The following is an 11221-nucleotide window of genomic DNA, read 5'->3' on the forward strand; positions in this document are numbered from 1 at the left end:
TCATTCCTGAAGGTAGATTTTTTTTTTTTTTTTTTGTTATTAAAAAAAAAAATGTAGATTGGATTAGAAGGGCCCGGCAGGAGGCTCAGCCCAAGATGCTCCTTTGCTCAGCGCAGAGCTCCGGCTCCAGCGCGCACCGCCCGCTGCCCAGCCCCAGCCCCTCGCCTCTGCGGGACCCGGCACCCCAGCCCGGCCCGCGGAAACCTCCCCAGCGCCCCCACGGCCGGGCGTTCCCGTGCATCGGAGCGCTGTCCCAGGGTGCGGCTGTCCCGGGATGCGGCTGTCCCGGGATGCGGCTGTCCCGGTGCCGCTGTCCCGGTGACCCCGCCCGGCCCCGCCGCCGCTTCCCCGCGCGGCCCAGAGGGGGCGCCCTCGGCCCAGGCTTGCCCTGTGGCGGCGGCGGCGCGCGCGGGCCCCGCGCAGGTGAGCGCGACCCCGCGGGGCCCGGCCCGGCCCGGCCCGGAGCGGCCACGGAGCCGCCTCGGTGGAGCCTTGTCCGTGCTGCCGCCGCCTCGGTGGAGCCTTGTCCGTGCTGCCGCCGCCTCGGTGGTGCCTTGTCTGTGCTGCCGCCGCCTCGGTGGTGCCGCCGCGGCCGCCGATGTGCGCCCGGCTTCTCCCCCCGCCCCCTCGGCCCCTGTCCCTGGCCGCTGGTCCCCGGGCAGGGCTTCTGGCGGGAGCCGGCGGGGATCTCTGCTGAGCGCTGCTGTGAGGGGTGTCACGGCCATTCATCCATCCCTCCATCCCCTCTGCCCCGGTGCCCGCTCCTCCCCATCCCCAAGCGCTGCCCAGCGAAGGCGCGCAGGAAAAGCCGGTCCCCGGGCGCGGGCAGGGCCGGCGCTGCTGGCGGCTCCCCTGCGGCAGTGCAGCGGTCCCGTTATTTCCCCTCCCGGCTCCCCTCGGCCGCCGCCCCGGTCCCCCTCCCCCTGCTGCCTCCGACAGGCTCCGCGTCCCCGCTGCCCCACGGAAAACACACACAGTGCCCGGCACCCGCCCCGGCTACCCGGCCCATTCAAACAAACAAACAGAAACCCGCCCCGTCGCAAAGCCAACCGACGGTAAACTTTCTAATGACTTCTTCTTTCAAGTGCTTAAAAGGCAAGGAGAACCGGGGGAGGGGCAGAAGGGGGCATCCATCTCCCGGCCGGGGCGGGAGGGGGCCAGAGCTGCAGCCGCTCGGGTTCCGTCCGTCCGTCCGTCCGTGCTGCCGGACGATGGGACAGGGACGCGAGCCGGTGTGGTGGGTGTGTTTGCAGGAACCGGGAGGGAGAGAGGGAGGGGACGGGGGGAGTTAAAGAAACAGCATAGTTAATATTTCCACATCAGGAAGTTACTGTAATAGCCCAGGGGGCAAAAGACTTAACTTAAGCTCCTAAATAGTGAGGAGCCCATGGCGTCTGTTATAGGTTGGAGTTCCCACGTGGTTTTAACTCCTGTATAAAAAGTTTCAGTAGAAAGTGCCACAATGTCGTGATTTTGCAGGGGGGAAAAATTAGCAGGAGGAGATCAGAGAAGATAAGCGAGGAGCAAGCAGCTTCCCCGAGACCTTTCACTGCGGATCCGAGAGGGAACATCAGACGCGTAAAAAAAGAAAAACAAAAAACAAAAACCAAAAAGCCAAACAAAACAAAAAAAAACCCAAACAAAACAAAACACAGCGTTCAAGCCAGCACAAGGCGAGCGAAAGATCAAAAAGACGCAGAGGGAGACAGATTAACTGGAGCAGCAGCAGCAGCAACAACAACAAAAATCACACTTAAAATAATAATAGCAATAATAATAATAAAACCCAAACCACCAACAAGGGAGATATTGTTTAAAAGAGCAAGCGAGGGAGCGAGCCGAAGAGCTGGTCTGACCGAGTGGATCCGTGCAGCTTCTCCTGGGATCGCCGGGATCGCGCCGCTTCTCCGCTCCGCGTCGCGCAGCGTGCGGTGCCCTGCCCGCGGCGGGGGTCCCCGGGCGCCGCCACCGCCTCCGCGCCGGACTCCGGACCCTCCGCGCTGCTTTGAAAATAAAAGCATCTCGCTAATAATAAGTGGGACGGTGAGGGGAGAAGACTCGCAACAGTGGAGCTGCCAGCCGCGCACCCTCTGCCCGCCGCCCCCGGCTCCCTCCCCAGCTATGCTCCGGGTCAACTTTGATGGCACGTTGAGAAGCAGCGGGCGCTGAAGAGGGACAAGCGAGCGGCGCGGAGCCGACCTGCTCAGAGACCTGCACCCACGATTGCGGGGGCGGAGTGAACGGGGGGGGTACAAGTGGTATTTCTCTCCCCCCCCCCCTCCTTCCAGGCTATAAATTGGATTGTATATAAATCTGCTTCGTTTATCTCCCTGACCCCCCTCAATGACGCTGGACTAGAGAGCTCCTCTCCGCGGCCCGCCCGGACCTGCCGAAGCGAGCGATGGACCACGAGCGACAGCGCCCGGGGATGCCCCTCTGAAGCGACGCGGGGCACCGGGGCAGAGCGGCGCCGCCTCTCCCCTGCTCCCCGGATCCCCTCGCACCTCCGGCTCGCTCCCCGCTCCCCCTCCCTCCTCCCCGGGCTCCGCAGCCACCCCCTCACCTGCTGCCGTCCCCCTCCCCCGTGGAGCCGGGCTCTCTCCGTGCACGCCAAGCCTGTTCCCCCCCCGCCGCCAACTTCGCCCTCGGTGCCTGCGCGTGCAGCCTCCCCCCTCCGCCTCCCCGGCGGCACACGCCGCTTCCCCGGGCGCCCCCTCCCTCCGCCGCGGCTCCCCCCCTGCGCGGAGCGGTTGCGGCCCCCCAGCTTGGCTGCCACCGCCCCCTCCGCGCCGCGGAGCGCTCGGAGCGGCGCTGCCTGCAGACGGGCTCCCTGCGGCGCTCCGGGGCGGCCCCCAGCTCGGCCCCCCGCTCCTCCGCCATGGACGGGGCGGTTCGCCGGGGGGTGCTGGCCGCGCTGCTGGCCTGCGGGCTGCTCCTGCTGGGCGCCGCGGCCACCCCGACCCCGCCGGCCCCCGCCGGCGGCTCCCCGCAGGACACATGCACCTCCTGCGGCTTCCGGCGGCCCGAGGAGCCGGGCAAGGTGGACGGGGATTTCCTGGAGGCGGTGAAGAGGCACATCCTGAGCCGGCTGCAGATGCGGGACCGGCCCAACATCACGCACGCCGTGCCCAAGGCGGCCATGGTCACGGCGCTGCGCAAGCTGCACGCCGGCAAGGTGCGGGAGGACGGCCGCGTGGAGATCCCCAGCCTGGACGGGCAGGCGAGCGCCGGGCCCCCGGCCCACGACCCGGTCTCCGAGATCATCAGCTTCGCCGAGACAGGTGGGCGCCGCCCGGCCGCGCGCCCCCGCCGCCCGCGCCCCCTGCCCGACCCGCCGCGGCCCCTGCCCTGCCGCGCTCCCCGCTGCCCTGCCTCGCCCCGTCTGTCATTCCCCCCGCTCGACCCCTGTCAGTCCCCCTGCTCGACCTCTGTCACTCTTTCCTCTCGCCGTGCCTGTCCTCCTGCACACCTTCTCTTTCCGCCTGCCTGACCCGTAGCAGTTCCCCGGCTGCCCTCGCCTGGCCCCCCTGCGCACCCTGCCTGTCCTCCCGCCTGTCCTTGTGCCTGGTACGGGCACCTGGCCGCCCAGCTCACCCGCTTGTCCTCCGCCTCGTTCGCTCTCCCCTCTGCCCCGCACCGTCACGCTCCGGCCCTGCCCGCGCTTTCCCGTCCTCCCTGCTTGTGCCCCTGTGCCCGGGATTCTCCCCGGGCTGTGCCTTGCAACTCCCCTCTCTTGTCCCTCCATCCCTCCGCGGCCTCTGTGCCCCCGGCTCCCCTCCGGCTGTCCTTCCCGCTGCACCGGGGCTTGTCTCTGTCCCTGCGTGTCCCACTGTCCCTCCTCTGCCTGTCCCGCTCCATCTCTTGCATCCCTTGCCTTGTCTGTCTGCCCTGCACATTCATCTGGTTCACTGCCTGCATCTGTCTGTTGAGGCTTGCATTTGCCCATCCTCTCTTTCCGTTTGTTTGCCATTTATTTAGCTTTCATTTGCAGTATTGGCCTTGTCTGTTTGTCCATTGCATGCAGTGTCCTACCAAGTGTGTCTGTCTCCTGTCTGTCTGTCAGTCCGTTTACTAGCTGCCCTCCATCCCCACAGTACCAGCCATCTCAGTCCTGTCCAGCCATTGCAGTTACATGTCACCGAATCCCTTCAGCACAGCTTTCCAGTAGTTTAACCACTGTCCCCGTGAACTTTGCACATCTGGCTGGAACACCATCACTCTGTGAATTACCTCTCTCCTGTCTATCTGCCCATCTCTCCTTTCCTTCATCACTCTATTGCTCGTTTCATTTTCCTCTCTCTATCTTCTTGTGGCATCTATGTATCATTTGTCCACAAAATAAATCTCTTTCTATCCTGTATGCTGCCCACTCATCTTCTTTATCTACCCTCCCACTTACCAAAGGCATATACATTTACAGTATCTATGGGATCTGTTGCATTATACATATGCTTGTTATATTCACATACAAAATTTATGAGCGCACACAATCTCACACAACACAAGTGATGTGGATCGGTGCAGCAGCACCGTACTGTTCTTTTTCTGTCACTGTCACCACAGTTTACGAAAAAGTTGTGTACTTACTAACACGAGAAAGGCTTTCTTACTGTACATTTTGGGGGTTATTATTTTTTAATAGGATGTCGTTGGGAGATCGGGGGTGGGCTTGTACTTCCATTTGGTATTCAGTCAATCGCTGTCTTTTGTAACACTTCCAAAATTGACTTTATGTAAAACGTAGACAAACACAGTGAAAATTTTTGTCACTGAACTATTACAAGGTACTGAATGGGCTCTGGAGGCACATTTGAAAGGCATCTAGGGTAACAAATGAAGACACCGACTACGCAAAAAATCCCATTCAGAGATTGACAAAAATGCTAAAGATTCTTAGGGAAGGAAAAGGCAGAAAAAAATCTACATTTAGCTCTGTACAGACAGAAGCAAAACCGATAAGGGCAGATGAGAAAATGCCTTTCCAGCAATAATTTTAAATAGCAATTGGGATGCTTTGATTCAGGGACCAGAATTATGGTCTCAGCCATAAAGGCCGGCACATTTATCACCTACGCCAAATTTAGTTAGACTTTCATTACAAAATTGCAGGAAGGCCGCTGGTATTTCTGAAATGTTTCATGCAGCAGGCTCTTCTGTTTACAAATAAGGGGTTATGTCAGACATTTGGTGACATTTGGTTTTCTGTGACAATTTCTCTCCTTTAATTCTGGTGTTGCTGAAAAGCGTATTGAGAACAGCCAATAACGGCATTACAGCGGGAACAACCGCTCCATTGCCTTGCCTCGTATGGGAGCTCATCGTTCTGGGGAGAAAAGGCAGAGATTGAAATGATTAATAATAGCTGATATTCTACCAGACTAAGTGGGGGCTAGCTTGATCTGTTGGACAAGCAGGCACATTACTGAAATATTTTCCGTTCTGTCTCGTGAATCCTCTCCTTTAAACCGCAACGAGAATATGTGCAAATCGAAACAAAATCCCTGGTTTGGCATTGGCGTTTTAGTGGTTATTGAGAGAGCTCTCCCCACGAGAATTGGCAGGTAGCTGAAAGTTAAAACTATTCTTAAACTGATGAGATAGCAGAGTTCTAGTCCTAGTGCCGGTCTTTTTCAAAGTGCTGCTGCAGCATCTTTAATTCTTGCTTTCTGGAAAAAACATATATTCTGTAAAACCCTTACTGATGTCTGTGGATCTGACACATCCGACTACAGCCCGATGTTGAGGGCTACTGTGAGAAGTCCCCTTTTCAATTAATTCTAATTGCAAATTGGGGATATCTGATGCAGTGCATGCCTTCTGACTGGCACAGCCCCTGTCACTGTTCGCTCGATCTGCTGTGCTCTAGTGTTGTCCCTGAATCCAGAATGGCACATAAGCTAACATTTCCTTTTTGACTTAATCTTGCTGATCTCTCCTTATCTTGCAGACGATCTGGCCTCATCTAGAGTCCGCCTCTATTTCTTCATCTCAAATGAAGGGAACCAGAACTTGTTTGTCGTTCAAGCCAGCCTGTGGCTTTACTTGAAGCTGCTTCCATATGTCTTAGAGAAAGGCAGCAGGCGAAAAGTAAGAGTCAAAGTCTATTTCCAAGACCCGGACACTAGCAACAAGTGGAATGTGGTTGAAAAGAAAGTTGATCTCAAAAGAAGTGGTTGGCACACTTTTCCCATGACAGAGGCGATCCAGGCTCTGTTTGAGAGAGGAGAAAGGAGACTGAACTTGGATGTTCAATGTGAGGGCTGTGAAGAGTATTCAGTGCTGCCAATTTATGTGGACCCCGGGGAGGAATCCCACCGGCCTTTTTTAGTGGTGCAAGCCCGCCTCGCTGATAACAAACACAGGATCCGGAAAAGAGGCCTGGAGTGCGACGGCAGGACCAATCTATGTTGCAGGCAACAGTTTTACATTGACTTTAGACTCATTGGGTGGAATGACTGGATCATAGCTCCATCAGGTTACTATGGGAATTACTGTGAAGGGAGCTGCCCGGCCTACTTGGCCGGTGTCCCGGGGTCGGCTTCCTCCTTTCACACCGCTGTCGTGAATCAGTACCGAATGCGGGGGCTGAACCCGGGCACCGTGAACTCCTGTTGCATTCCAACCAAACTTAGCACAATGTCAATGCTGTACTTTGATGATGAATACAACATTGTGAAAAGGGACGTTCCCAATATGATTGTGGAAGAATGTGGTTGTGCTTGATTTAAGGTGTGTTTTGGGGGGGGAGAGAGAGAGAGGGAGAGAGAGAGAAACATTCCCGTACAAGATGGTGTTGGAGGAAGTTTCACTGTGTATCCAGGCATCAGTGTTGGAAAGTCACTGTGGAAAAGTTTGACAAAAAAAAAAAGAAAAAAATAATCATTTCACTTTGGTGTCAGGACAGTGGCAGTTTGTGGATCATGGACACTTATATATTCTATCACTTATAAGTTAATGCTATGAAATATCTTAAAGACACACACACTCACAAAATGTGGGCACACACACAAACACGCGCTCAGACACACAGACACACACAGACACACACACACACGAGGCAGCTCAGAAAAGGGACATGAGCACAGAAAGTCAGTGACCAGTGACGATGGACCTAAATGCCTGCCAGTACAAGTGAACGGCTGAGCAGCTGTTTCCCCGCCTGCCGGCAAAGCCAGACCGAAATGAGCTCCCTTTGCTCAGGCAAAAGCACAGACTGTGAGAACACAACGTATTCTTGCACGCAGGTGTCAAAAATGACCAAACTTAGAAAATTAAAAAAAAACAAAAAAGGAAAAAAAAAAGTCGACTCTCACCTCTTAGGTCTAACAGGAAGCTGCAGGACACCTGCCTTGGGAGGCGATCACTTCCTCTTAATTTAAATTTATCTAAACATAAACATCACAGATACCCACTTCTTGCTACGGCACTTCCAGCAAGGAATCCTGTGGTTCCATCGGGGGGAGAGAGAGAGAGAGAGAGAGAGAAAAGGGGACAGACATGTAAGAAACTGCTGTATTTCTAACACCTGGCCGTTGCAGAGTCACAAGCCGGGCTGGCGTGATCCGATGCTTTTACTGCCCACTAGCAACCCATGGTTGGCTACACCCGCCGTGTCTTGGAAAAGGGAATCGATACCATATCTGGACTGTGTTGACTGTTGGCATCTCTCACTGTGCAAAGAACAAAAAGTCAAAAGTTGCAATCTGTGTTCTTCAGTGGGGGACTCGGCAAGGCTACGTCACGTGGGGGACAAGCAAACAAGCAATGGCCACCGCGGCTAAACCAATGAACCCTAAAGAGGAGTGACAGCGACAGAGTGGAGACGTTCTGGGAAATGCAGTGCATTTAATAACAGGCGAGGAACATTTTTACAAGTCTTGGAAAGGAGGAGAGAGGAGAGTGCTTTCAATTTCCTTACCAGGAGGTGTCAAGGATGGCCATAAAGATCAGAAAATAATGATACAGCATAGCACTTGCAAACTGCTTGAATGCACGTATAATAGCACTTGCAAATTTCAATGCCTTGAAAAGTGGTACTTGATAGTGCACTTATCTTTGCTCACTATCTAGGTAAACAGGTGCCGCATGAGCTATGCAATTTAAAGTGTTGACCCATACTAGACAAAACTGGACTTATGATATGACTTTTTTATATTTTTTTATACTTGAAATTAAATCTTTTGCTTCTTTTTTAAAGCGAATGATTGCTTTTAATGTTTGCACTGATTTAGTTGCATGATTAGTCAAAAACTGCCATTTGAAAAAAAATGTTATTTTTATAGCAGCAAAAAATGAATACAGTTAAATGTATTATACAGAAATTTTGGAACCAAAGAGGCCAACATATTAGTTATAATTTTTATGAGATGGCAAAGCCATCATATATCATGTAGTCATACTGAGCAATCCCTCACGAGGCCTACCAATTGTTTCAGGGTACAAAATGGATTCTGTTTGTTCTATTCAGTGTCTTTTCTATACCATACGCACATGGAATGTAGAGTGAAAAAAAAGTGACTATTGTAGAATACATTACAATATGTGCATCCTTTAAATCCAATTTTTATGTTTATTTAATAAAGTTCCTTTTAGGTTCTGTTCCATAATAATTTAAACCAAACAATTTTCACTTAGATTTGCTGTTGAAGTATTTTACATTTGTGTACAGTTTAAATAAATAAAAAAGATTGAAAACTGGATGTGCCTTTTTTTTTTTTTTTTCAGTGTGTAACATCTGGAGGAACTTGCTTACTTTCGGGACTGAATAGGCTGCAGACGGTGAACTGTCGCATTAGACCGTAGTCATATTAGTCATTGCAGAAAGCCTTGTCTGAGAGCTCAGCTGCGATCCTAAAAATGTTACACTCCAGTTTTATTGCTGTCTATACATGTAAGCATCTGCTTCTTTCTCTCTGCAGCAGTGCAGGGGCTCTGGACATAGGAACGGCGCTGTTCCGCATACCTGCAGGTCATTTACAGCGAGTTCCTGGTTCACCTGCTGTGTAAGAATGTAACTTCTTCTCTGGGTCACTCCCTGACTGCTTAGAAGAAGTAAAAAAAAGAAAAAAAAATGTGGAAAGCACTTCCAGGAATAAAGGACCAATAGTAAGTTTAATTAATTTTTTTTTCCAAAACTAGCTGACACTAAGAAAAGGGTGGGTTTTTTTTTTCTTTTTAGTAAAATATCTCCCTTTTACTAATAAGCCCTCAAAAATGGTAAGAAATACTCAAGTACTCAGCTGCACATATATCCAGATAATGATTTAACTAATTTTCACAGATAAATTCTTCCTCCTGGAGACCTGAGCAAATGCCAGCTGAAGCTGACAGAAGGACCTCTGTTGACTTAGCAAATGTTAGATCTGACCCTGAAACTTGAAAAGTGTTGAAGAAGCAGGATCATGCAACTAATGATGGGTTCTAGTTACAATTCACATTCAGGTGTAGCTCTGCCCAGCTCTCCTCACAGCCAGGCACTGGGGTTAAACAGGAGACCTGGCAGAGTAATTTGCTGTGACTGTATCAACAATCTGCTGCTCAGAACTTTGTCCTCCAGATCAAATTCTTTTAATATCTCACAGCTTTCTTACCACCTCGAGCTGCACATTGATTGTCAAAGCCACTAACCACTCACTGCTCCACCTCTCAGCAGCCTTTTCCCTGGTTTTCATTCTGTGGATCAACTGGGCTACTGATGAGTTCAATAAATTCCCCTTGAAATCAGTGGCCAATACCCTCCCCTTCACTCTGAAGGCATGTTTGCCCTAATATGACACCATCATTATAAATAAGACTGGGCAGCCCTTTAAAAAATGGGATATATTAAGAAATTTTGCCCCTTGAAATGCAAGGCCCTGGAGGCTGGCTCCAGTTAGGTTTCATTCTTAATTGAAAGTGTTTGGTTCCTGGGGTCAAAGCCAAACCCTGCATGGGACACTGGGACTCCAGGGTGTCGCAGTGAGGGGTTTGGCCCTGCAGCCCTGGGGCACAGGGAGCTGCTGGCAGCCAGGATGCCTCGAGCCTGGGCTGGCCAGGAGCGAGGGGCAGGAACTGCGCTCTGCATCCTGCTGCAAACCCACAAGTGAGCTCGGGATCCTGAACTCTTTCATTCAGGCCATCAAAAAGCACCCCTTTTCTTAAGGTATAAAAGTATTTCCCAGCTTTCTTCCCCTGTCCCTGCCTTCTCTGCTCCCTGATTTGTAGCTAGAGTCACAGTGTTTATGGGACAGAGCATGAATATTAGGATAGTGTGAGGGGCATCATCTGGGAGTGGGAAGAGCTGGATCATAGTCCAGGCTCCCAGGTCCTTTTATTTTGTGTAAAACTCTAGAAATCAATGTGAACTGAACATGCTTGGAGTTTTCTGCAGCATGGAGTCACTTGCTGCTCTGGGCATTCTACAGACACTGAGGTGTTCTTGTATCCTGGTGCTGACAGCAATCTGTTACACAGATTTCTGAGGCTAAAATGAAATTAAATCGTCTTTAATTTTGTGGGACCAATCTGAGACAGTTTGACCTTGATTTTTCAGAGACGTGACAAAGCTACTGCTCTTGCCAGCTTTTTACAGGGGAGTGCAGGAATTCTGCTTTGTGCAGCTTCCACCTCCTGCATTTTTGAAATCAGGCAAAATGAAAAATGAGATGGCCAAGCCTGATGGCTGCTTTTCAAAAATTTTGGGGTGTTCCCATCTGTCATTTCCATCCTTATAAAACTGAGCATCCAGTTTCATTTGCTTTACGCCAGGTTAGGTACTCTACCTCAAAAAACAGCTGGGTCACATCCATACTCCCCCACCCAAAGGTGACCTGGTGACTCTCTCTCGTCTTTGATAGGCTTTGAACTCGATTCTGTAAATGCTAAATCAGTGTGACAGAATCAACCTCTGGAGCTGGAGAATCTTCACCCTTTAAAACATTCTAACCCAGGCAAAACCCCATCCTGGACCTGCCACTGCTGTCAGTGAGGACGGTGTCAACAGGGTGACTGTCACAATGCGATGCAACAGAGCACTTGTGGGATTAACTCTGCATACATCACGTATTTCCACACATAATAGACACCTGCTCCAAAACTGCCGGCTCTCACCTTCTTTGCTTTGTCACTTGTGAGAGATGAACTCAGCAGCTGAAAATTAATTGCTGCACTTGCCCTGCCACCAGAGAAGAGGGAAACCCCTCGCTGAATGCATCCTTCCTAAGGATAATTTTTGTATGGAGTG

At 51.8% G+C, this 11221-nt stretch overlaps 1 protein-coding gene across 1 annotated transcript; it reads left to right on the forward strand.

The window, feature by feature from the left end:
* The first annotated feature begins 2878 nt into the window (after nucleotides 1-2878).
* INHBB (inhibin subunit beta B) lies at nucleotides 2879-8679 on the forward strand. Its single transcript, XM_059476066.1, has 2 exons — nucleotides 2879-3281; nucleotides 5948-8679. The coding sequence occupies exons 1-2, from the start codon at nucleotides 2879-2881 to the stop codon at nucleotides 6721-6723; spliced, it is 1179 nt and encodes a 392-aa protein (XP_059332049.1). The 3' UTR covers nucleotides 6724-8679.
* Nucleotides 8680-11221: the final 2542 nt, after the last annotated feature.

This window comes from Ammospiza nelsoni, chromosome 7, assembly GCF_027579445.1.
Source record: "Ammospiza nelsoni isolate bAmmNel1 chromosome 7, bAmmNel1.pri, whole genome shotgun sequence".
NCBI lineage: Eukaryota > Metazoa > Chordata > Aves > Passeriformes > Passerellidae > Ammospiza > Ammospiza nelsoni.

Coding starts and splice junctions, on each gene's coding strand:
- INHBB (XM_059476066.1), top strand. CDS start 2,879: ATGGACGGGGCGGTTCGCCGGGGGGTGCTGGCCGCGCTGCTGGCCTGC. Junction 3,282..5,947: donor CATCAGCTTCGCCGAGACAG/GTGGGCGCCGCC, acceptor CTTATCTTGCAG/ACGATCTGGCCTCATCTAGA.